The following is a 26930-nucleotide window of genomic DNA, read 5'->3' as shown; positions in this document are numbered from 1 at the left end:
TTTGCCCACACAGGTTATACACTGGCTGCACACAGGCCTTCACACAGACACACAACAAACATTTCAACCTGCTTTTACACTGGCCTGCTTCCACAAGCAGGTGTTCCCAATCTGAAGCATTCTGGGGGATGTAGTCCTGTACCTATTTAACCCCAGGACTACATGTTTCCTTATCCTCCCCCTACTCTGCCCCAGTATCTGTATCTGAAATAAAATGGACTTGAATGATTGTGGAACCTGTGTATTATAATTCTTCACCCAGCAATAAGGTATTCGCTAACTCTAAGGTAAGACAAATAACTCTTCGGAACATTGTCTTTTATTACCATCTATTTTTTTGTGTTTTCACAGCTTTGTTCTTAAAATAAGTGAATTGAATTTGAACAGTTAGGTCCTTTTGGTATCTTGCATTGGTATTTTGATGGCTCTTCACCTGCATATGGACTCTTCCAGGTGCTGCGTTCAGTTGATTTAATAGAGAACCTGATGCAGACCTGCTACCACACAAATGGTGAGAGTATGTGAGAAGCCCCATCTACTGGTAAATAGGTTTAGTGTATCAAGCAAAGAACAGTGTATCAGTGTCTGTCAGGTTTGGTTTTAGCTCTCCTGACAAGAATCTGATTGTGGGATCTTGTGTTTCTTATTGAGCCTCCCGGTGGATTAATTACTTTGAACTCTATTTGATCATTTCAACATATAATAAAATACTTGTAGAGACATAATAAGTTTTTGTGCTAACAATAATACTGCTTCTGCTTGTGTGTCTAAGTGGTTAAAGAAAAGGGCTTATAACCAGGAGGTCCCCGGTTCAAATCCCACCTCAGCCACTGACTCATTGTGTGACCCTGAGCAAGTCACTTAACCTCCTTGTGCTATGTCTTTCGGGTGAGACGTAATTGTAAGTGATTCTGCAGCTGATGCATAGTTCACACACCATAGTCTCTGTAAGTCGCCTTGGATAAAGGTGTCTGCTAAATAAACAAATAATAATAATAGGATGGTCTATCTAGTCATGTTGTTAAGGCAGAATCACTTGGATCCTTGATAAAGTTCAGAGATTAATCAGCTACTAGGAAATGGACAAGCTCAGATGGGCTGAATTGCCTTTTTCTCATTCTTAATAATGATCAGACCCAATGACAATGAACAACTGTAAGTGCTCCATTAAGTTTATTTATGTGTTCAATATGTGCATTCCACTGGTACATTTTCAAACATCAGTAAAATGAAATTACATGTACAAGGTTTGTAGAAGTACAAAGATTGTGTAAATAACAATTTAAAGTTTCCAAAGTTGTGAAAGTTGTCTTTCTGATTAAACATTTGGACATGGTTCAGCATCAGCTATGGGTTGGCATCGATCTACCACTGCTTTCAGCTCCCCTATCTGCACACCATTGTACTTTCCTGCAACGGTGGTCCAGTGAGTATCTCCATTTACGTATGTGCGGCTCAGTCGTGCTATGAAGGGAATATCGGCAGTAATCTTTTTACCTTCCATCCTCATTGTACATGAGTGATTGGGTGGTATATTTATTTCAAGGGAGATTGAATGACTAATGGACTCTACAATTGCAGTGCCTTTAGAAAACTGAAATGTTTTCTCAGCTGTGAAGTCCACAGACGCAGAACCGATCAGGGGAATTTTTGTACTGATACCGGAAGTTATGCCAAGCATAGTTGAGCGGCCTATATCCCAGCTAGTCTCCATTTCAGTGGTTTTTTCTATATTAACTGTCTTTTTCACAGTTTGACATTCGTTGTTGGTGACAGAGGACAATCTTAATGTTTCAGGAGGGTGGTGGAACAGCTCTATCTGGTCTATTCCATACTCAACATGGGATATATGCTGGCTGTAGGATTCTCTATTGATGGAAAGAACTTGATATTTCTTGTACCAGTACTCGTCACCCTCCCATGGCAGGAAGAAAGCTTCATGCTGAGTGGCTACCTTTCCTAAGCCATACTTATTCTTTCCTACATAGATACCAACCCCTGAACAGGTTTTGATGGCATTTGTTGGAACAGAACCATATGATCCATCAATCCACTCTACAAATTCAAAGTGGTCCTGATTGACCAGTAGCTCAAAATTAGGGGCATAATACTCTTTATCAGCATAAGGATACCGACAGTATGGGCCTTTACTTGGGTTGTAAAAGCCAGCTTCACAGTTGAATTTACAGACATAGTCTACCCGTTCAGCATACCCGTTCCAGATTGACATTGCTCCATTAGGCATTGTCCCGTTCCAACTAACCCATTTCAGATTAATGTTGTCACCAAATATAGAATGAGACTTCTCCCAATTCTGCTCCAGAAGCTCAGCCAGAACCCCATGTTCTTCTGCAGAGTTGAGGACAAGTGTTGGCACGATTCCCTCAAGACTGGGGTTGAGAATTGGTCCTAAGAGAAGAAACAGACAGGAGAATGAAACATGTCAATACATTTTCAAATCAAAATCAAATGTTATTTATATAGTGTCTTTCACACAAATCTCAAAGCACTGTACAATACAAAGCAAAGAAAATCACAATAAAATACACGTGTATAAGGATACCAAGGCGTACACAAATCTGTCAACAATTAATAATAAAGAATATGTTGAAAACAGAGATTAACAAAGAAATTATGCACAGATAGCGATGATGGTTTGCATTACAAAGGACGCTTTTTAATTGCCTTCAAGGAGGTGGTATGTAGATCAGCCGCTATCAGATCAATTGACTGACACTTTATACTTGATTAAAGTTGCATTTTTGACTAGCTATTGTATGAGATTTACTAAGCTTTAGTCTTGGGAAATTAGAAAGCAATTAACCAAATACATTATGCAAATAAGATGTCCAGTCACATCCCAGTAAGGACTCTCAGTTTTAATATGTTTAATATATTCAATATAATCAAAATGAATATTCAGCCATATTCATTATGAATACAAATAGATATTTGGGTTCAGACTCAGTAAGGTACTACTGATATTTGCACTAGCCCTCCTCTTCTTTTTAGAAACAGCATTTACCTGGTTTCGTTTTTGCTGCCTCCTCAACAATTTCCTTCAAGCTATTGGGTGGAGCTGATGATGGATGGACACATTTTACACTCAGCTGCGTAAGAGCAAGGACAACCAACAGTACTGGCTTCATCTAGAATGAAAGTGACAAAAAGGTCTTGATGTTGATTTGAAATCATATGCATTCTGTTCCATGAGTCAAATTGTACAACTCATATGAGTCACGTAAAGCAGACAACTAGAATTCATTGAACGTGATTTAATGGGAAACACATTTTGCTTATTAGTTCAATTTGTAAAAATTACAGATTACCGATAAATAATAATTCACTTTTTCACTGTAAAAATACAAAACTCTACACAAATTGCATTGCATGCCTTAATTGTAAAATTACAATAACTAATTCTGTCAGTTTGAATATTCCACTGATAAATTACCCAGTTTAAATCTGCAATGTTCACACAAGAAGCAAATAATTTCATTAGACAAGCTATAAACATATGGTGTTTCCGTATATTGTAATTACATTTTTTTTAAATAATTAAAAAAAAAAATTCAAAAGAATACATTTTTTTCAAAAGAAATACATTTTTTCCCCCAAAAGAATATATTACACAGAAAAAACCTTGCACGCTCAAAACCTTGCACGCTCAAAACCTTGCACGCTCAAATTAGCTATATTATCTTTATGTATGTTTTTCAAATAAGCAGAGCTAGCACGCAGTAATCGACAGTACTCTACCTTGCACTACTCCACTCCAAGTGCTAAGTTTGAAACTCTTCAAAAGGGTTTATATAGGCCATGTTTATTGCCACTCATAAAGCTTATGACATTGTAACATAAATTCCCTATTGGAACGGGTGTTGATTTTGCTGAATACAAGGAAATAAGAAACAACAGGGCCACTGTCCCAATCAACACTTCTGTGTCTAATAGCTGATATCATTTTAAGATATTGCAACTCGGTGAAATGTTATCAATCTAATCTATTAACGTAATTGTTGCTAACAAAAAAAATCTATATATCTTTGCCATTTTGCACATCCATAAGCTGCATATGTTTTAAAATGTGTAGTTTTAAAAATAGCAAACTTGTATTTTCATTTTAAAATATCTGGTACTGCGCTAGGTTAAAGGAAGTTCTCCGTTTCTTTGGCTTGCCTTCCAGGAAGTATATTCCTGCTTTACTTCCTTGGCCATTTCAGCCCAGCAGTGTCTTCTGGGTCAAACCATGCTACTGACTGAAAGCATGGCAGTCAATAGGGGAAGCAGCTGTTTGGTTATTGACATGTCCTCAGGTGTTATTGCTATTGGTGTATCGTGCATAGTATTGATTCTTCTGTATTTATTTTTCTCAAAAGGCTGCCGGGAGCAGGATGCCATGATGTAGAATCAGCAGGGTTGTAACTTCCTGGCCTGGTAGAAGAGAGTCCTGTGATACGTACAACATGCCTCCCTTGTGGGAGCTTCTGCCCTACAGTACAGGGCTTGCATCCAATTTTTTTCTTCCTTCCCAGATCAAAATAATCCCCATGCTCCAGCGTTTATTGGGGTCTTTTTTATTCTTTCTCATGCTGTGTTGTCCATTGCCACACAGCATCCATTCTGGTTAACTCTCTCATTGGCTAGTGTTGAGTTTTCAGGGATTAATCTTCAGCAGAAGTTAATCAAGGTTTGACTCAAACCAAGTCTACGAGTTTGAGTCAAGAGGAATGGTATGCCAGTTGGACTTGTTCTCATTAGAAAAAATTCTGAAATTATAATGATCATTGATTTGGATCCTAAGAAAGTGTTTGGGCCTGTGGATAATTACAAGAAAGAGAATACTGTATTGTGACAGAAATAGAATGATTCTTGGTGGTAAATCTACCCACCTGTGACGGCACTAAGTACAGGGAACAGAGTACCCTGGACCGGATGGCCTGACAATTCATTTCCAGGGCTAAAAGGAAGTCTGTCATCTAGAAAGGGGGTGGAACTCCGGTGCACTAACCCATCGACCCCGGAAGGGAAACAATGTGGCAGCCGCGGATTGGAGGAGCAGCTGCAATCGTTTACCAAGGGGTCATGCGTGATGGTACAAATAGAGCGAAGTGATCTGTTCCTTTGTTTATGGTTAAGGAAACGACCCAGAAGGACCTGTGTTAAAAATATCGCACGTGAGTGTTTTGTTTGTTTTGTCTCGTATCTAATTGTTACTTGTTGTTATTAGTTGACTGTTAACACGTTGTGAGCTGTCTCCAGAGGCCAGCACTAACCCAGACATCACTACACCTGTGTCACGATAGTAACTGTATTAGCACCATGAGCACTGCAGCACGCACCCAGGACTGGTGACCGTGTTTGTATATTGTGTGTGTAACTGGACTGTGTTTATTATTTGGGACTGCAAACCCTTTATTTATAACAGTGCAATACACATTGCTGTGTATTGCCAGGGACTATTGTTTGAGGTCACCAGACCTGGATTACAATATTAAAAGCCTTTCTAATTGGATTATCACTGTCTTCTCTCCTGATTAAGCACTGCATTACTTTTGCACCTGTACACTGTTAACCACTTTGCCACATGTATATATTGGAAATTATGACTCATAATGACCAGCTTCATCCAATACATAATAAGCATATGGAAAGGGATACCGGAGTTCACCTTGAAAGTCATATTTCCAGACATTATAGAGATGATCTATAGGGACGTTTAAGTTCAGGACTGCTGTCCACAATGCATCTCACCTGATCACCATGAATCTGAACCTGTCCCAATGGACTTGGTTAGGCATTGCAGTGTACCAGGAACACAGGAAGACACATTCAATTGTTGGATATGTGACCTGTCACACGGCTGGCTGAGTGGTGCCGTCAGATCCAGGGAATGAATAACACACAGACAGATGAAATGAAATGATGAAGGCGTTTGCTTGCTCCGGTTTATTATAAATAAAAAGGTTTGAACAAAACACAAGACACGGCACTTTACGCCAAAATAAACAGACAAACAAAACGGACTAACATTAACAAACGGTGGATGGACAGACACACAAACATGGTGAGTTTAAATAAACAAATACTTATTATTTTAGTTTACTTTCTTTTACTCTCCTCTCCACAGCCGTTCTCCACTCTCGAACACACAACCCCGAGTGAGTAAAACGTGCATCTATATATACTGTTGTGCCGGGATTCAATTACAAATTAATTATTCAATTGAATCCCAGCACGTGAATTCATTATGTGCAACCTCGTGCTCACATATTAAATACTTTAAATGCACGTGAAATGATGTGCAATCCTCGTGCTTAAATACAACTATACACTTTAAATAACTCGTGCTGCACACACCCATTTATATCCCGTGCAGCCAACATTTATATCTATACACCAACATTAAACACACCACACGCAACATACAACACAGAAATGCACACAGGGGCGGAGCACATTGCCACACCACCCCAAAAACCACCACTGTTCTGGGACTTTAGATGGCTTTTTAAAGCCAGTTAACTGTAGCTGTTGTCATGGAATTGAGAGGTATCATCTTTCCACAGACAGTCAGTTTACACTAGCTACTTCTAGCTGTTGAAGAAGGAATGAGCCTTGATAGGAAGGGACAAACCTTGATTTAAAAAGAGACTAGCCTTTAAGGGCTGAAGGACTGTTATTGTTCCCAAACCTTTCTTATGTTATGTTCCTATGGAGCTCAGACTGATTATGCTGACAATATTCTGGTATTAGTTTTTTATTTCAGCATGCAATTTAGATTAACTGATCCATAGTCCAGGGTTAGTATCGTGGTAAAGAGCGTGATAAGGACTTGATAAATTTCTCAGTGAAAGTTGAAGGATTGATCCAGTAATGTTCAGGGGTAATGCTTTAGATATGGTTTCGTGAGATCCAAATCTAACCTTTTCTTGTTGTTGTCTTACATTGTCATGTCACAGATTATGAAATAGATGGCATTGTTTTCCAACATGAATGTATTGATACAGTCAAATCTTCTGAATTGGGCATGCAAACTAGAAAAGCTTTTGCTTAAATATGGATTCCCACAGTCTACAGGTAACCAGAGTCTGAGGCAGATAGTTGCTATATTAGTCAGTTAGGTTATTTGTGCGCAAGCACAAAGGGGCAGCCAACTGAAGAGCCTCACAACAAAAGAGCCGGGAGTCTAGCTGTGGGAGTCTAGCTGTGGGAGTCCAGCGAGGGGAGGCCTGCGCCGAGACGCTGTTGGAAAAGATCCGAACCTAGCAGCGCTCTGGAAGACGCTCAGGAAAACAAACAAAAGCCAGCCAGTATTCACAGCGACAGCGTGTGGAGGCGACAGCGTAGGAGAAGTACAGAGCAGTTAGAAGCAGTAAGGAGAAATTACATCTTTACATTACATCTTTAATATTGAATGATTACTTTTCACAGGTTTTTACAAAGGAGGACACGGACAACATGCCCCACATGTCAACCTGTTACTATCCAGTGTTAAATAACTTTACCATAACAGAGGCAGAAGTGTTAAAGGGACTAGGAGCTCTTAAAATAAACAAATCCCCTGGGCCGGATGAGATCCTCCCAATAGTACTCAAAGATCCAAAATGGAAAATTACCTATATGGTAACAATATCCTGGGAGACAGTCAGAATGGTTTTAGGAAAGGGACATCGTGTCTAACTAACCTGCTTGATTTTTTTGAGGATGCAACATCGACAATGGATAATTGCAAAGCATATGACATGGTTTATTTAGATTTCCAGAAAGCTTTTGACAAAGTCCCGCATAAAAGATTAATTCTCAAACTAAACGCAGTAAGGATTCAAGGAAATGCATGCACATGGATTAGGGAGTGGTTAACATGTAGAAAACAGAAAGTACTGATTAGAGGAGAAACCTCACAATGGAGCGAGGTAACCAGTGGTGTACCACAGGGATCAGTATTAGGTCCTCTGCTATTCCTAATCTACATTAATGATTTAGATTCTGGTATAGTAAGCAATCTTGTTAAACTTGCAGATGACACAAAAATAGGAGGAGTGGCAAACACTGTTGCAGCAGCAAAGGTCATTCAAAATGATCTAGACAGCTTTCAGAACTGGGCAGACACATGGCAAATGAAATTTAATAGAGAAAAGTGTAAGGTACTGCACGCAGGCAAAAAAAAAAAGTGCATTATAAATATCATATGGGAGATACTGAAATTGAAGAAGGAATCTATGAAAAAGACCTAGGAGTTTATGTTGACCCAGAAATGTCTTCATCTAGACAATGTGGGGAAGCTATAAAAAAGGCCAACAAGATGCTCGGATATATTGTGAAAAGTGTTGAATTTAAATCAAGGGAAGTAATGTTAAAACTTTACAATGCATTAGTAAGACCTCACCTAGAATATTGTGTTCAGTTCTGGTCACCTCGTTACAAAAAGGATATTGCTACTCTAGAAAGAGTGCAAAGAAGAGCGACCAGAATTATCCTGTGTTTAATGCATGTTGTATGCAGACAGGCTAAAAGAATTGAATCTATTCAGTCTTGAACAAAGAAGACTACGCGGTGATCTGATTCAAGCATTCAAAATCCTAAAAGGTATAGACAATGTCGACCCAGGGGACTTTTTTGACCTGAAAAAAGAAACAAGGACCAGGGGTCACAAATGGAGATTAAATAAAGGGGCATTCAGAACAGAAAATAGGAGGGACTTTTTTACACAGAGAATTGTGAGGGTCTGGAACCAGCTCCCCAGTAACGTTGTTGAAGCTGACACCCTGGGATCCTTCAAGAAGCTGCTTGATGAGATTCTGGGATCAATAAGCTACAAACAACCAAATGAACAAGATGGGCTTAATGGCCTCCTCCCGTTTGTAAACTTTCTTATTTTCTTAACAGGAGTCCCCCAAGGGTCAGTCTTTGGTCCTCTCCTGTTCACTCTCTACACTCGCTCCCTGGGCCCCCTCATCGCATCCTATGGTTTCCCATACCATTTCTATGGTGATGATGCTCAGATTTGGAGCTCCTTCCCCCCCCCCTCTGTCTCCACCATCCCATCCCATAACTCTACATGTCTGTCTGCTATCTCCTCCTGGATGCACTCACGTCACCTCAAACTCAACCTCTCTAAATCTGACCTCCTCTTCTTTCCCTCCCCCCCTGATCTTTCTATCTCCATTCCTCTGGAATCTACCACACTCTCTGCCTCCTCCTCAGCTAAGAACCTTGGAGTCACCCTGGACCTCTGCCTCTCGTATTCCCAGCACATCTCCACTCTGGCACGGACTTGCCGATTCTTCCTGAGCAACATACAAAGAATCCGACCCTTCCTCGCCAACTACGCCACCCAGCTCCTTGTCCAGGTCCTGGTACTCTCCCGCCTAGACTACTGCAACTCCCTCCTGGATGGCCTCCCTGCGTCCGCCTCCCGTCCACTCCAGCTCATCCAGAACTCCACTGCTCGCCTGGTGTTCTCTCTGCCTCGCTTCTCCTACGCAACTCCACTGCTCTGCTCACTCCACTGGCTCCCGATCACCGCTCGCATCCAGTTCAAGACTCTTGTACTCGCCTACAGATGCCTTGACCAGACTGCACCCAGCTACCTCCAGACCCTCATCTCTCCCTACACCCCCACTTGATCTCTCCGCTCCTCCTGCACTAGAAGACTGGCTGTACCTCCTCTACACTCCCCTGCCTCCGGAGCCTGCTCCTTCTCCACCCTCACCCCGCAGTGGTGGAGTGACCTTCCTACAGATGTCAGGACTGCCCAGTCCCAGACCACCTTCCGGCGCCTCCTCAAGACTCACCTCTTCAGACAGCTCCTGTAGAACTCCTCTTTTCCCTCTGGACACTTATCACTCTTCCTTAAATGCGCTTTACTTGCTCTTATCTGCTCCCTATTTTACTGCATTTAATCCTGTACTTCAGAGTACTGTAATCTGTCACAAGTATTATTTAATCTGTAGTATTTTGTATTTAATTATATCCTGATGTAACTATCACTGACACTGTTATCTGCTCAGATATTGAATAGTATTTTGTCATATATTTGTACTTACTAGAACTGAAGTCATTGTATTTTATCTTGCTCTTAATTGCATTAATACCTGTACTGTGATTCTTGAAATGTATTTTTTGTTTATGACTGTAAGTCACCCTGGGTAAGGGCGTCTGCTGAGAAATAAATAATAATAATAATACAGGGACCACAGCGTGACGAATCACCCCTGAAACTAGCCAAGTTTTTCAATGAGGGCAACCCACTCCTAATGTTTTTGATACCACTGCTGATTTTTAAATATTGTGTACTTTATCCTTGAATTGTTCAGTGTCTGCTTTTCAAAAATATACTGTAGTTGTTTTAATACCTTGTCATAGTCTAGCCAAACAGAATCTTTTGATGGGATAAATACAGATGCATGTCTATTCAATGCAAGGCTCAGAACTAAACAGCAAAGTAATGAACTTGGTATAACACAGAGAAAATAAACCTTTTTGGTGTTATAATATTCAGAATTGTATTCTAACCATTTATATTAGACTGATACAGCAGTTCACAGTGAACAATGATATTCCACACGCACTGGCTAATAAAAACTCTGGTTGGTGCAGTATTTATCAGCTTATCAAAGGCATTAAATACTGTTGCTTACGACAGTCTTTGATGTTCTTTTTGTAGCATTGGACTTAGTGATAAGATAAATAATAGGAAGGGTTTTCTTGTCTTTGATTCTTGTTTTTCATCACAACTGGGTATGTGGTTCTCTAGATATATGTTAAAAAGTGTGACATACTGGGAGCTTCCATTTGTCACGAAATCTGCGTGTTCAGATTCCTTTACGTACTCTTTTGAATTGCTCAGCACACACTCTTATCTCAGGGGAGATGTTAGGAGGACAGAGATGTTATTACTCCTAGTGGGATATAGTTCGTGCTCTGGACCCGCAGTATATTCGGATGACCAATATAGTACCCAAGAAATTGACAGACTCATGTATCTAAAGTGTCTTTACGAATCATAGTATGATCAGTACTCCTTCGGTTTATTAACAGTTAAATATTGGATTGAGTAGCTACAGACTACTTCATATCCCCAGCTGACAGACGTTCTGGGCAGTCCAGTGTCTTAACAGATATTAACGTTAACACTTTAATACATCTTTATGTATTCGTGCAGCCTGCAGGCCTGGCCACGACCACGACACTAAATGCACCCAGTAGCCTCTTTTCAGCACATTCAACAAATGTTCTCCTATCTTCTAAACATAGCGTGAGTCCCTTATAGCAATACATGCAATACATATGAGATAAAATAATAATTGATTAATGCTTACCCTTTAATATAAATCATAAAAGGATATGACTGTCTTCACTCTTATCTCAATTAATTCAATTGAATACTGCTCCAGCTTTTAATCTTCTTATCACTAAAGCAAAGTCGTGAACAAGCAATAATACTTGTCAGTTTTAAATAATATGTTTTCTCATTATAGCAAATACTTAAAACATATTATTAATCTTATGAAATAACTGTTATGAACTATAAACAGTGTCAATTAGCACTGAACCTGTTTCATTATAAGATAATCTTTCAATTAATTTACCTCTGTTTATCAATTGCTATAATATTATTTTGGTGAATCCCTCTTAAGATTTAAATCCAAATATAGGCCAGTATAACTGCATTCAACTAGGCTTGACCCTTCTCTTTGTTCATACAAAATCCAGCCGAGACAGGATTTTTTTCTCAAGACCTCTGGCTTGTTAGTTAATCTTTTGGTCATAAAGAGTCTCTTCTTATCTTGTGTTTTTAGGACATAAATTTGTAGATTAACGTTCACTTTTAGCCGGAATGGTGCTTTTTTATCAAGCGTCATACTTTCTGAAGATAAGATATACAAGTGGTAAATCGTTACTAAGCATTTAATTAAATGTCAAATCCATAACAAGAGTGGACTGACCTATTTCATGGAGCAAGAGAGCCATCCATTGGTGGTACAAGGATACTCTTTCTTTATCCTTCCTAATATCTTTGACACTTCATTTTATAATACATTCCATATTTAAAATCGCCTAGTACATATTCAGCATATCCATATGTTCAGGATTCAGCTTCTGTACCAGGTTTCGCTCTTAGTTGTTTCCACAAGAAGTCCCTTGATCCAATGTTTCTCCATCACAGGTGTGGATTTCCATGGCCTGACTTCATTCCTATAAGATACTTGGACACGTTTAGCTGTAAATATTATTTCTTTATATTTCCTTTTGTTTGCACAGAGTCACTTTGCGAGGTACGCCTTCCATCCAGAACACTGAAGGAGGCCAAAACTCACTGTTATTCATATTTTCTGGTATTCAATTACTGTTCTGCCTCACATCATCAGTTGGCAGACACCATACAACTGAATCTGATTCAATTGATGAACCAACAGCTGTAGCTACTGAGACCCTCCATGCAATGGAGTCTAATGTTTTACTATATGGAATAACTAGTTCAGCGTCACCTGCGACACATTAACCCCTAGAGTGTAATACATGCAATAAGCGTTCACCACAATTGGACAATCGATTCTCAAGATATGCAAAACTGACATGATTTACTTAGATGGTGATTAGCAGTTTATGGACGGTTAATGGCCATCCATACACATACTGTAAATGTTAAAGTGCTCACATGCTCATATGAGTTTGTGAGTATCTTGGTTCCAGTGGTGTCAAGGCTGACTTCAGTGTGATACAACATGTCTCTTTTGCTTGTTCTGATCCTTCTGTACATGGATAGCTGTAAGACCTACAGGGTCGACATCCACCTGGAGTTCGGTTTTTGTCCTCATCAAAATCTTTCATGTTTGGCGTGTTGACCAATGCTTTTTATTGGCTGTAGAGGATTTTGTTGTCAGTTACCAAGTTGTATTGTCCATTAACACACATAATCATCCAAGTTTTGAGGGATGAATCTTGAGCAGACGTTAATCTTGTCAAGTATACACAACAAGTTCAGATGCTCTTGGACATATCTAGATCTGTTTTTGTCTTTTTGGCAGCTGTGTTGCAGGGCCCAACATGTTGTGCACCTGGGCTCTCACATTGAATGCAAAATGCTGTAGCAATACAATAGAAATACGATGGATGTGTCGAGATAGAAAACATAGAGCTGTCAATCAGAGAAGCAGAATTCAATTAACAACAAATTGAACGAGACATACCATTTAAGACTTGCAAGCCACATTTCCCGTTTAAATCCTAGTGCTCTTGTATCCAAATTGACATCAAACTATGAAGAAAAGCAACCTTTTTAGCTTTACATTAATCAGAATTGTATTATAACAATTGCTATTATACTGACACAGCAGTTCACAGTGGACAATAATGTCGCACATGTATTGGCTGTAATAAATAAATAAATAAATAAATAAATAAATAAATAAAAACTCTGCTTGGTGCAATATTGTTCAAATTACCAAAGGTAGTTACAAATTTGTAACCTTGGACTAAGTGATAAGATCTTGGCTTTGATTATTGTCAAAAGTGTTGACTACAAGTTATTTGTAACCTTGGACTAAGTGATAAGATATTGGCTTTGATTATGTCAAAAGGGTTTACTACAAGTTATTTTCAAACTAGTCAATTTTATGCTCTTTAACTAATACATGTCAGTGTTGCATATCTTGAAAATCAATTGTCCAATTGTGGTGAATGTTTATTGCATGTAGTATACTCTAGGGCAGTGTTCCCCACTAAAATATTGTGGCGGGCCACATAAGTAACTCTGCGATTGTTGGCCGGCCACATGTAAATATTATAACCCCCTAACCCCCAAACATTAAAAGCGGAATACATTTTTAACTTACCCGTATTCGTTGCAACTTCGGAAACGAGTGAACTTGCTTGTAATGTTCTGATAAGGTGGCTCTTAGGATATGGTTGCAGTGCGCAGGCAATGCTGCAGGCGGGTCGTGTCGCAGTCTGTTATGCTGCTTCAAATCTATTGAGTTCATTGCCAAACAGCTAGCTTTGCACACATACTGTATGTGCACAGGATACCAATATGGAATATTTTTCTTGGGGTACTTTAAACCAGAATTCAGTCACGAAACATGTCGAATGTATTGCTTGCATATCAAAAGTCAGCTTGAAGTTACAAAAGTTCAGAGTCTGACTTGGCAGTTTCAGTCCTCATTTGTGTGAGTTCAGTAGAGGTGGCTCTCACAGGTATGACAAAAGGGTTTTGCAAAACATTGAACACCTTCCTATTGCAAAAATCACTAAATCGTGCCTCAAGGCTCTCCCTCAGTTGAGTCATGTAGGTCACAAATATATCAGCTCAGGTCTGTCAGTGGTGACGCACGCAAGTTTTGGGAAATGGTGTGTGAACTCTGTGCTTTGCAAGTCGTTGATCAGAACTCTGCTTGGGAAGGAATGCACAGACTGAAGCATGTTACTCACCATCTTACATTTGCCTTGCAGGGAGAGATTCAGGATGTTTAAATGTCTAATCATATCTGTGAGAGAGGCAAGTTTTAATATCCAGTCAGGGTCAGAAAACCGTGCTTTGTTTTTGCCTAGCTCAATGAGAAATTGCCAAATTACTGGAAGCAAAGATCAAAAAACACGTCCGAGACAACCAATGAATTTCACTGTGCAGAATGATGTCCTTATACTCCACATCGTAGTGACTGAGAAACTCGCCGAAGAGGCTGTGGTTTAAGGCTCGTGCACGCAGGTAGTTTACTGTTTTTACAACAAGATCCATGACCTGAGACAGTTCCCCTTCTTTTATCTTTGCAACCAGAACCTCCTGGTGAATTATGCAATGGTATGGAAACACATTTTCCAACACTTCTGAGCAGTGACACGACACCATTTTCACATCCAATCATTGAAGGTGATCCGTCTGTACAAACTGAGACAAGCTTCTCACACTGTACATCATGAGATCAAAGAAATCTGTCAGCTTCTCACATATGTCTCGTCCCTGAGTGTGGCCTTCAAGAGGCAGTAAACAGAGTATCTCCTCTCAAAACACACTATCTGACTGTTTTGGAAAACCACCCATACAACTACCAATATTTTATCCAGTGCTATACTGAAGCAAGGCGCCTCATTCAAGTCAGTTATCAGCTGATCAAATACATCAGAACCAAGAGTCTTGCATCACCTTGTAGCTGTTGTGTCTGATAGTTGCAAGAGGCTGATCTCTTCCAGTATTTTGTCTTTGTTCGGAAAGTTAGAGTAAAGAATTTCAGCAGATTCTTAGATCTTCTGACCCTTTCCGGATGCGAAGGGACTGGGTTGGCCAGTTATTTCACTCTAACTTTCATAACAAAAGCAGAGGTGCAGCAATCCTTATAACAAGTCCACTCCTTTTGTTGCTTCCCAGGTAGTAGCAGACCCTAAAGGTCGCTATATTATAGTAACAGGTAGGATGTTTAACACACCGCTGGTCTTGGCCAACTTTTTGGGAAGAGACTTTAATTGTACTTTGTGACCCTCCTCAGATCGTTCCTCTCTAAAAGTTGTAGGTCCTTCCAAATGTGCAATGCTTATTCAGTCTTTCTTAAAAAATATCCAATATCTGACCCCTGGCATATCCTCAACCCTACAGCTTGACATTATTCTTTCTTTTCTCATGTTCTTTTCAAAATGTATTCTCGTATAGATCTTTTTTTTTTAGATAATAAACTTCTCCCTTATGTACGTGACTGTACTTATCATGGCATTGCTATTTCTGATCACTCTCCATTAGTCCTAGAACTTAACTTGCCTCAACAATCCTCCATCCACAGCCAATGGAGATTTAGTCCACTTTTACTTTCAGATCTAGATTTTATCGAGTTTATTTCTTCACTAACACCACTCCAGGAATCTCGTACTCTACGCTTTGGGAAACACTGAAGGTGTACATACGTGGCCAGATAATCTTGTATACAGCTAAAGTAAACAGACATCACTCTAAGAGACTCTTTGAACTGACTGATCTAATTTCAAAATTAGACCTGCAAAACGCTAACTCCCCATCCTCAGATCTTTTTAAGCAGCGTTTGACATTGCAGACTGAGTTTGACCTTCTATCAACAAAACAGGCTGAACAATTACTGCTTAAAGCATGATATACTGTCTATGAATATGGAAATAAGGCCAGTAGACTCCTTGCTCATCAGATTCGTCAGTCAGAGGCCTCTAGTCTTATCTCACAGGTTTGGTTATCATCAGGTACAATTACTGTTGATCAGCAGGAAGTTAATAACTCCTTTTTCCAAAACCTAGAATTTCCTCCTTTTGATCCATCTTTTAAAGACCATTTAGAGGAGGTCTTCACAATAGACAAGATTACACATGCAATTTCTTCAATTAAAAGTGGTAAATCCCCTGGTCCAGATGGGTTTCCCATTGAATTTTACAAGACATGTTCAAATGTACTCTCTCCTGCATTAAGTTCTATGCTTTCAGAGTCTCGACTCGTTATCTCTTCCATTATTTCCATTATTTCTGTTTATACTGTATGTATTAATTTTAGACCTGCAATACAACATTTAAACATACATTCTCTAGTATAGCGCCATGTGGCAAAGTGATTTGTAGTGCACAGGTGTAGAGCTGATGCAATGCTTAATAACAACAGTCCAACAACAGTTCCAATGGTGAAAACTAAGCTTTATTTGTTGCTTTAAATAATAAGACTGACTATACACAGCAATGTGTAAAGCCAGTCAAAACCTCAGGGTTCAGTCCCGAAATAATAATAACACATACTGTACACAGACACGGTCATGAATCCCAATAGTGAGTGCTCCTTGTGTAAGTGGTGATTTATACAGTAACAGTGAAACAGTAGTGCAGTGCCATCCTAGATTGATGCTGGCTGAATAGCAACAGCTCCCAGATTTAGTCTTCTATAAATGAGAAGGGTGACATTTAATAGACAGACAGATATGACAAAAACTTATGGTTACTTTCGGCCTTTACTGTCCTTTATAGGTCTTTCACAACCGTAACAAAGGAACAGATTGCTCAGCCACATCCCTTGATATACCTTCAGTCACGCCCCCTTTGGTAGCGAGTGCAATCACGTCTCCTCCAATCCATGACTGACACATCGCCTACCGCAGTAAGGCACTGAGTTCTAGTATTGTGGCTTCGCCCCCTTTTTGGATGGCCAACTTCCGACTGATCCTGGAATGAACTGTCAAACCATCCAGTCTGGGGCACACTGTTCCTGTTATACCGTGCCCTCACAGGTCAGGAGGGAGATTGTTGACTCGGATTAATTCGCTCTCTGTCACTCGCCAACACTCCAATTTTATAAAAAGATTAATTCATCTGACATTTGCCATGAGCAATATTCCATGCTTGCCATACAAAACTTGCTTGAGTCATTAAATCAGCTTCTGTACTGAACGCCAAAAGCAGCATCTGCCTTAAGTCTGATCCAGGAGGTTATTCAGATGAAAATGTGCTGTGATTTTTATAATGACGTTTGAGGTTGCTCGCCTTGTACAGACTACAGTGTGTAAGCGATTTGTTGCAGATGTGACACAGGTTTACCACTGTTTTCAGTGAAAGCAAACTCTTTCTCCCAGTCTGGTTTAAAGCCTCATGTACTTAATTAAAAATTATGAAATGTACTTGACTGCACATCCATCTTTCACTCTGTGATCGAAATATGCATGCGCCAGCGAGTAGTGTCGAAAGTCAACAGATATCCTTGCAGTGAACATGCAGGCTCAAAGAAACAGGAGAGAGAGAACAGGAGAGAAGAATTAACACGAATGAATAGAGAACAATAATAATAAACTTGTTGTGTTTAGTTGTACTTTCTCTTTATGTTTTTGTTTATTATTCTTTCTTCAGTTCATTCGAGGTGCAAAGTGTGTGCATCACTTGAACTGCCCAAGAGCCACAGTTTGGCCACTTCTGATACAGGGTATCCCAAGCCCCGGACACAGGACAGTGTAAAACAATGACCTGTAAAACAATGATTGGTTCCCAAAGCCTTTAAAGGCTGAGATCATGTGGTTGGCTCACTATATCCCTTGTTAGCAGAACATCCCATTGTGTAACTGAGCAAGAAAATGGCTACCAGGGAAAGGAATTACTCTGTAATTGAGAAAGAGAGTTTGGCCATCAAATGGGCTTGTGATGGGGTACACTCCGCCCCTGTGTGTATTTTGTTTATTTTGTATTAGTTTGCATTATTATTATGTTAAAATGTATTTTTTAGTGTGTAAAAACATGATGTTTATTATTGCTGTTTTGCAGCATGGATGGGGTTAAAATGTCCCATCCAGCTAAACCTGTGCAGAATGTGACCGTCTCCAGCTTTGGCTGAACGAGGCTGGGTGTTCAGGGAGAAAGAACGAGATGTGAGTGAAAGAGAAAATAAAAAGAAAGTAAAAATAACAATTGCTACTCCCAGCATGACCCTTGTTTGCTTTAGTGTTTGTTTATTGTCTGTTTTTTTTTTGTTCAGTGTTTTGTTTTGTTAAATCATTTTATTTGAAATACATCCATGCACCACCGCATGCACTCTCAATACTGTGTCCTGCATTTCCAGGTCTGACATCACCACAAGACATCCTTGCCACAGAGCTACGTACGCGCTTCGCTATTACCTGTTGGGACGTTCCTTCCTTCTTGTTACGGACCACAGCCATTTAAAGTGGTTAAATATGACGAGGAACACGAATGCCCGGATAACTCGGTGGTATCTGGCACTGGAACCCTTTAACTTCCAGATGAAGCATCGTGCAGTAAAGAGCACCGAAACACCGTTTTTTTTTTCTTGGGTGTGGGGACCAGTTGGGGAGTTAGGGTTAGCTGAGTGTTCCTTCAGCACCACTCTGAGGGGTGAGATATGTGATGAGGAGAGAAGGATCCTGAGCTGCAAGTCTAATTCCGAACCAGGAAGGGCGCTAAGTAAGATTAGTGGTGAGCTTTCCTAAAGATGGGCCGACTCGACAGTAGGTCGGAACAGGAAGTTGGCCATCTTTGGGAGGCTGTGTGGTCCAGTAGTTAAAGAAAAGGGCTTGTAACCAGGAGGTCCCCGGTTCAAATCCCACCTCAGCCACTGACTCATTGTGTGACCCTGAGCAAGTCACTTTACCTCCTTGTGCTCCGTCTTTCGGGTGAGACGTAGTTGTAAGTGACTCTGCAGCTGATGCATAGTTCACACACCCTAGTTTCTGTAAGTCGCCTTGGATAACGGCGCCTGCGTAGTTGCAAGACTGCTAAACAAATCTATCGTGATCAGCTGTGGGGCATGCAACTATTGGATAGAGCGTGACGTCATGCTGATCACAGGGAGGAGATTAGCAGTACAATGCGGATGCAGCTACGCGAGTACGACCCCTTACGCTGAAATACTAACTCGCTGGAGCTCTGTTGTTCTGTTATTGTTTTGCAGAAGAAGCAGCAGCTTGGGAGCTGCAGCCACGGAGCCAGCACAGACCCTGGAAGCATCACTACCTCTGCACAGCACCACAGTAACCTCACCTTTCCTGGAGCACTTTTCTGTGCACTTGTGGATTGGGCAGTGTTACTATTATTTGTTTAACTTTTTGTTTAGGACTGAAACCCGCTGTTGCTGGTATAAGGCGGTGATAAAATAAAACTGACCTTTTTGGATTACAAATTACATGGTATTGGACATTAATTTCTTCCCACACAACTTGCCTCCTGACAGGTGTGAATGTGTGGTTTACAGTGCTCAGGGGTACAGGTAATGTGGGTGCTCCAACAATGACAAACACAAAGTTACGGTTTAAACAGTCCTTTAATTCAGTCTCCCCCTTTGTTTGAGACCGTTAAATAATAAGGCTGGCTCTACCCAACAATGTGTATTGCCAGCATATAACAAAAGGATTTGCAGTCCCGAAATAATAAGACAACCACAGACACTCAACACAGATACAAAACACGTCTCCAGATAGTGTGTGCTCTTAGTGCAGGTGCGGTGCTTTCAGCAATGGTGGTATATTTATAAGTGTGGTCCGGGCTTAGCGCTGGCTTTGTGCTGCAGCTCCTGGCTTCGTATTAGCCGTCTGACGAAGACAAATACCAACAGGTTACAAATAAACAAAACACTCCACTTACGTTTCCACTGTCCTTGTTTCCTCTCATTAACCACAACAAAGGAACCGATTACGCCATCACGTCCCCCAAAAGTACCCTCCGCCACGCCCCCTCCGATAGCTAGTTAAATCACATCTCCTCCAATTCTGAAACTTCGCTCACCGTACTAGGGCGATGACTCCTGGTACCATGACGCTGCCCCATTCCTGAATGGCCGGCTTCCTACTGCCCCCAGAATGAACTGCCCAACCATTCAGTACGAGGCACACAGTTCCTGTTGTATAGTGCCCTCACAGGTCGAGAGGGTGATTGCTGATTTGCTCTCTGTCACAATATCACAAAGGTTTGTTCTAATAGAATCAGCTATTAAGACATAGAGATTTGCCTGCAGTAAAATCTACATGTGTGCGTCATATTATTTATGAGTGGCAATAAACAGTGGCTATATAAACCTTTAGAGATTTGCAGTCTTTACACTCGGAGTGGAGCAGTGGAAGGTAGAGTACCCTGTATTACTATCTGTTATACATCTGATCAAAACATTTCTTATTTAAACGTTAAAATAATGTAGGCATTAGATTACCTAAACATAAAGGTGTACTATTTTGTTGTGATTTATTTAAGGGTTTTTCTAACACGGTTTCTACTTATTATAAAAAACATCTAATCAATTTTGGTATTCTGTAATTTAAGGCTGGCAGATTTCACATGTTCTCAGGAAGACAGCAAAATGCTCCCTTAAAGAAAGACAGATGTCTGCTATAGTTCTGCTTTGTTTAAATAATCTAGTATATGCAGGGATAACTATCAGGAAGTGGTGAATTTGCACGGTAATTTAGCACCTTCCCCATGCTTTTCATATTTTACTGTGTATTTACCCACCTTCCCCATGCTTTTCCTATTTTACTATGTATTTACCCACCTTCCTCATGCTTTTCCTATTATTTGACTATGCATTTACCCACCTTCCCCATGCTTTTCCTATTTTACTGTGTATTTACCCACCTTCCCCATGCTTTTCCTATTTTACTATGTATTTACCCACCTTCCTCATGCTTTTCCTATTTTACTATGTATTTACCCACCTTCCCCATGCTTTTCCTATTTTACTATGTATTTACCCACCTTCCCCATGCTTTTCCTATTTTACTATGTATTTACCCACCTTCCTCATGCTTTTCCTATTTTACTATGTATTTACCCACCTTCCCCATGCTTTTCCTATTTTACTATGTATTTACCCACCTTCCTCATGCTTTTCCTATTTTACTATGTATTTACCCACCTTACCCATGCTTTTCTTATTTTTCTATGTATTTACCCACCTTCCCCATGCTTTTCCTAATATTTGACTATGTATTTACCTGACTTTATCACACTTTGCTATGTTTTTAATTATGTTTTACCATAGCTCTCTGGGCTTTACAATGCACCATGCTTTATAATGCACCATCTCTTTACAATGCTTTCACTACATTTTACTACACTTTGCTAGGCTTTTTTTTATTCTGGGAAACTTTTATAAGAGTAACATCAATTCAAATAAAGCATTTGAGGAAAAGTCAATTGAGAAAACAAGCAATTCACTTCTGTTCTTCAGACTGTCGTTTTTAATCTATACCGGTAGTTTTCTGACCAGTTCTGTTTTCTATGTTCTATTTCAAGCACTAACAGTTTCCAGTTTAATTAGAAAATATTACCATGTAATCTAATAACCTTTAAAAATGTCCCCAAAGTCAGATTATCACCATAATGACAGTAAGTGGGGACAGCAATTGGAGTCTTCTTGGGCTGGAAAAAAACAAGTTTGAAAATGATTTGGTCTAATGAGTATAGTCCGTTTAACGAGGCTTTTAATCTGATGATCCTCTGCATAATTCAACTATTTATAGATGAAGTCAACACTGGTGGTTGTCCTGATCCTCTTGCAACTAAGCTTAAAATGTGTCCATCCATCCTCCATTCCACCCAAAAGCCTGAAGGAAATTGTTGAGAAGACAGCAAAAACTGATTCGGCAGGTAAATTGTGATTCTTTATTTAACTTTGCTCATTGCTAGCACTGTAGCAACTGCAGCCAATGTGTCTCTGTGTCTAATGCTCTCTTTAGATATATGTTAGGGGTGTGCAGATACCCTGGTTAATTCCCTTTAACTTGTTTTTATTGTCAGGTATTAAAATGAAGCCTGTTAAAAGTATGTTCAATTCACAAAAAAAGCTGCCTTTTCGTAGCTTGCCCTCATCTAACAACTGGGTAGCAATTAATGGTAATTCACTCTGAGTGATGTAAAATCCACTTAAAATACATTTCATTTCACCCAGAGCACTCATATGCTAGAAACTAGCATTCTGAAACACATATAAAGTACTGAATGTTGCCATATAATGTAAAATGCGGGTGCAGTATATTTTTTATTGAACCTAGCCAAGTTTCTTTCTACTGTTAATTTTATGATTGATTGTTTTAAGATATGGCAGTATAAACATCAATTATTATTATTATTATTTATTTCTTAGCAGACGCCCTTATCCAGGGCGACTTCCAGTCATAAACAAAATACATTTTAAGAATCACAGTACAAATATTAATACAATTAAGAGCAAGATAAAATACAATTAGTTCAGTTCTAGCAAGTACAAGTATATGACAAAATACGATTCAATAACAATACGAGCAGATAACAGTGTCAGTGATAGTTACATCAGGATATAATTAAATGCTAAATACTACAGATTAAATAACACTTGACAGATTATAGTACTCTAAAGTACAGGATTAAATGCAGTAAAATAGGGAGCAGATAAGTGCAAGTAAAGCACATTAAGGAAGAGTGATAAGTGTCCAGAGGGAAAAGAGGAGTTCTACAGGTGCTGTCTGAAGAGATGAGTCTTGAGGAGGCGCCTGAAGGTGGTCTGGGACTGGGCAATCCAGACATCTGTAGGAAGGTCTTTCCACCACTGCAGGGCGAGGGTGGAGAAGGAGCGGGCTCTGGAGGCAGGGGAGTGTAGAGGAGGTACAGCCAGTCTTCTAGTGCAGGAGGAGCAGAGGTCAAGTGGGGGTGTAGGGAGAGATGAGGGTCTGGAGGAAGCTGGGTGCAGTCTGGTCAAGAAGCCTATTCCACTCCAAGCTAATTAGGTAGAATTACATATTGAACTGCTTTACAACCTGGATGGAGATAGAGGTTAAAATTAGTTCAATTAAACAATTTAAAACAGGATCTGAAAAAATATCTGGACAAGTGCCGGAATGGTTAAAACTGTTTTTACAAAGAGCCGCTAAGGGTTTAAACCCAATAAGCTATTGCAATAATCTTTTCACCAAAAAAGCATGATTAAAAAGCACAATTATTTGTTTCTTTTCTTAGAGCGGACTCTCAATCCCAATCTCGAAGAAATCATTCCACCACTTGTGTTCAGCTCTGCAGTAGAACATGAAGAGAACCCAGCCAAGCTTTTGCATCAGAGTGGGGAGAAGTCTCATTCTATATTTGGTGACAACATTAATCTGAAATGGGTTAGTTGGAACGGGACAATGCCTAATGGAGCAATGTCAATCTGGAATGGGTATGCTGAACGGTTAGACTATGTCTGTAAATTCAACTGTGAAGCTGGCTTTTACAACCCAAGTAAAGGCCAACACTGTCGGTATCCATATGCTGATAAAGAGTATTATGCTTCTAATTTTGAGCTACTGGTCAATCAGGACCACTTTGAATTTGTAGAGTGGATTGATGGATCATATGGTTCTGTTCCAACAAATGCCATCAAAACCTGTTCAGGGGTTGGTATCTATGTAGGAAAGAATAAGTATGGTTTAGGAAAGGTAGCCACTCAGCATGAAGCTTTCTTCCTGCCATGGGAGGGTGACGAGTACTGGTACAAGAAATACCAAGTTCTTTCCATCAATAGAGAATCCTACAGCCAGCATATATCCCATGTTGAGTATGGAATAGACCAGATGGAGCTGTTCCACCACCCTCCTGAAACATTAAGATTGTCCTCTGTCTCCAACAACGAATGTAAAACTGTGAAAAAGACAGTCAGCTTAGAGAAAAACACTGAAGTCAAGACTAGCTGGGATATAGGCCGCTCAACTATGAATATCTCAACATCCAGTATCAGTACAGCAATGCCCGTTATTGGTAGCACATCTGTGGGGTTCACAAAGGAGAAAACTTTCCACTTTTCTGAAGGCACTTCTATAGTAGAATCCATTGGTCACTCAGTCTCCCTTGAAATAGACATACCACCCAATCACTCTTGCACAGTGAAAATGGAAGCTAAAAAGATGACCGCAGATATTCCCTTTACAGCACGACTGAGCCGCACATACATTAATGGGGATACTCACTGGACCACAGTTGTAGGCAAGTATGATGGTGTGCAGATAGGGGAGCTGAAAGCAGTGGTGGAACGCTGCCAGCCCATCACTGATGCGAAACCATGTCCAAACACTTAATCAGACTAGCATCAACAGCTTCTTAAATAGAACAGGACAATGTGAAACCTGTTCTGCTGCTATTTACACATATCTTATACTTATCAATGTCTGATGTGTGAAAGAATAGATGTTTAGAATGGCAAAGTCAATGTCCAGGAACACCTTGGAAATTAGAAAAATGTGAATGATTTCTTATGCTAAAATAAAAAAAAAAATATTGACTTGAGTGATGATCAAGCCGAGTATATCTGGTACCTTTTTTTAAATCTCTTTTTACCCCATTCATAAGTAATATGCTATTATACAGTGTCAGTAAAATGTATCCCTGGCATGTACATAATTAGAGCTATCATTATCATGGAAAAATAGACTAAAATGAGCTACATGTAATCTGGGAATATATGGAGGTGTCTGTCTGTACTTTGTAATGGATCTTCTCCTAGTGGCTGAGTTAATAATACTGACATCAGCAAAAGACACATACTTCCTTCACAACTGCAAAGCTTGTTCCAGCCCCTGCATCAAGTGATGCTACTATTATTTATTTCTTAGCGGACGCCCTTATCCAGGGCGACTTACAATTGTTACAAGATATCACATTATTTTTACATACAATTACCCATTTATACAGTTGGGTTTTTACTGGAGCAATCTAGGTAAAGTACCTTGCTCAATGGTACAGCAGCAGTTTCCCCCACCTGGGATTGAACCCACGACCCTCCGGTCAAGAGTCCAGGTCCCTAACCACTACTCCACACTGCTACTAACATGTGTAACCAGACATCATAGTACTGTATATCAAGATCATAGTTTGCAAATGCAGAAACCTGATGTGGAACTATACTGACTGCCTCTTAAAGTAACGACATGTCTTAATCCAATGATACTGTATCTGGAGAAGCCATGGTACTGGACCATCTGTTGACAATATTAAAACATCTGAAACAAACAAAACATACTCTCAAATTTTATTGTAAAAAAATAAGGACAACACCATCATAAAATCTATTTGTATATTCAAACCTTTTTTATACACGTACACATAGAACAAGCATCAATTGAATCCTGATACTGTAACTGTGAAATCTAGAACTGAAAATGAGTAACAGTCTATTGCATTCTTACACAAAAATTTCTAAAAGAAAAGGTTCCATTGAGAAACTGAATTGTGTCAAATGTTTATCAAAACAATGATATGCTATGACTCAAATTGAGAACATGTGTTCCTCACTCACCAGCTATGTATACTATTTGGCATTCCTAATGTGACATCCCGTCTTCAATATTTTAAAAGATAGCCGTAAGGACGTCCTGTTCTTTATATAAAAAAAAACAAAAAACCCTGATTAACTATGTGGGTGTTCAGGAGGTAGTCTTCTTAATTAAGAAAACTGTCCTGGAATAAACAGGCTCCTGATGACTGCACCTTCATTAAGGACCTAACAAACAAAGCCACTGATGTAGAGCCCCTCTGGCTCCACCACTAGGGTGGTCATATCTACTCCCCCTAGCGAGGCCTGCTGGGTACTATTGAGGTTTATCAGGAGCTCGACTGCAATGGCGACACCTACTTCCATGAACTCCTCCTCCTCTCTACTGCCCAGGTGCTCCGGTAGCAACGCTGTGGTGGTTTCTATTCCCACTGCCCCGCCCCCCTTTCTATGCTGCAGCTCTACAATGACCCCGCCCACCACATTCTCCCTCATCTCCATGACAACGGAAACTATAGCAAAGCGGGATACAGGATAGAGTCTGTGCTCTACAGAGAAGTCTCTGTGGCGCACAGTTTTGCTGTGTGGCTCAGGCCCACTGCAGCCCGAGAGCACTGACACCAAGTTCCTGGAGAAGCGCAGCAAAGTGTTTCTAGACTCCTCCCAGCCCAGCAGGACCAGGCTTACCCTCAGGGGCCGCCCTCTGGTCACACTGCTCAGGGCTCTCCACAGTGCCTCCCTCTGGCCAGGGAAGAGGAACCGCAGCCGGTCCAGGTGACCTTCAACAAAGGCTGGCCAGGGGGCGGGGATGTACTGGCCGGTGGGCCACAGGATCTTTGAGGATGAGTAAACAGGAAACCAGAATGAAGATGAGCAGGAGGAGGGAGGCCAGGCAGACAGAAGGGAGGAAGTCGGAGTCCTCTAGGTCTGGCTCTTGGGCTGCCGTCTCTTCTCTCTCCCCTGCCACTGGGTCTGCTTTTGGGACCTCACCCTGAGTGTCTGTTTCTGTAGAGGAGCAACAGTAATTCAGTCATAACTTTAAAAAGCATCAAGTCATTGAAATCAGCTCAGGTATACAAATACGTTTGGCTTGTGTCTTCATCAGGGTAATGGAAAGAAAAGTCTCCATTTCCATAGTACAAGTTTGTCTCACTGCACATTTGTCTATGTACTTTCTAAAAGGTATACCTTTGGAGAAAAGGCAAGCAGAGTGAACAGC

The 26930-nt window shown here is 40.3% G+C and overlaps 2 protein-coding genes across 2 annotated transcripts; one reads left to right on the top strand and one right to left on the bottom strand.

Moving 5' to 3' along the window:
• Window positions 1-1166: 1166 nt before the first annotated feature.
• LOC117396711 (natterin-3-like) lies at window positions 1167-3775 on the bottom strand. The gene is made up of 3 exons (XM_059005517.1): window positions 3760-3775; window positions 3026-3149; window positions 1167-2409 (listed from the first exon to the last, which is right to left on the bottom strand). Exons 2-3 carry the CDS (start codon window positions 3147-3149, stop codon window positions 1319-1321), a joined length of 1215 nt encoding a protein of 404 aa, XP_058861500.1. The 5' UTR covers window positions 3760-3775; the 3' UTR covers window positions 1167-1318.
• A 2065-nt stretch (window positions 3776-5840) lies between these two features.
• LOC117396710 (natterin-3-like) lies at window positions 5841-25334 on the top strand. Its single transcript, XM_033994854.3, has 3 exons — window positions 5841-6067; window positions 21954-22080; window positions 23425-25334. Exons 1-3 carry the CDS (start codon window positions 6047-6049, stop codon window positions 24516-24518), a joined length of 1242 nt encoding a protein of 413 aa, XP_033850745.3. The 5' UTR covers window positions 5841-6046; the 3' UTR covers window positions 24519-25334.
• The last annotated feature ends 1596 nt before the right edge of the window (window positions 25335-26930 follow it).

This window comes from Acipenser ruthenus, chromosome 31 (genome assembly GCF_902713425.1).
Source record: "Acipenser ruthenus chromosome 31, fAciRut3.2 maternal haplotype, whole genome shotgun sequence".
NCBI classification, from domain to species: domain Eukaryota; kingdom Metazoa; phylum Chordata; class Actinopteri; order Acipenseriformes; family Acipenseridae; genus Acipenser; species Acipenser ruthenus.
The sequence above is the reverse complement of the archived record's forward strand: the minus strand, read 5'-3'. Positions and strand labels throughout refer to the sequence as shown.

What these genes read in the sequence shown, in the direction of transcription:
- LOC117396711 (XM_059005517.1), bottom strand. Translation starts at nt 3,149, where the DNA reads ATGAAGCCAGTACTGTTGGTTGTCCTTGCTCTTACGCAGCTGAGTGTA. An exon ending in GGCAGCAAAAACGAAACCAG is followed by an intron (nt 2,410 to 3,025) that starts GTAAATGCTGTT and finishes TTCTTCTCTTAG; the next exon opens with GACCAATTCTCAACCCCAGT.
- LOC117396710 (XM_033994854.3), top strand. Translation starts at nt 6,047, where the DNA reads ATGGACAGACACACAAACATG. An exon ending in TGGACAGACACACAAACATG is followed by an intron (nt 6,068 to 21,953) that starts GTGAGTTTAAAT and finishes AACTATTTATAG; the next exon opens with ATGAAGTCAACACTGGTGGT. An exon ending in AGCAAAAACTGATTCGGCAG is followed by an intron (nt 22,081 to 23,424) that starts GTAAATTGTGAT and finishes TTCTTTTCTTAG; the next exon opens with AGCGGACTCTCAATCCCAAT.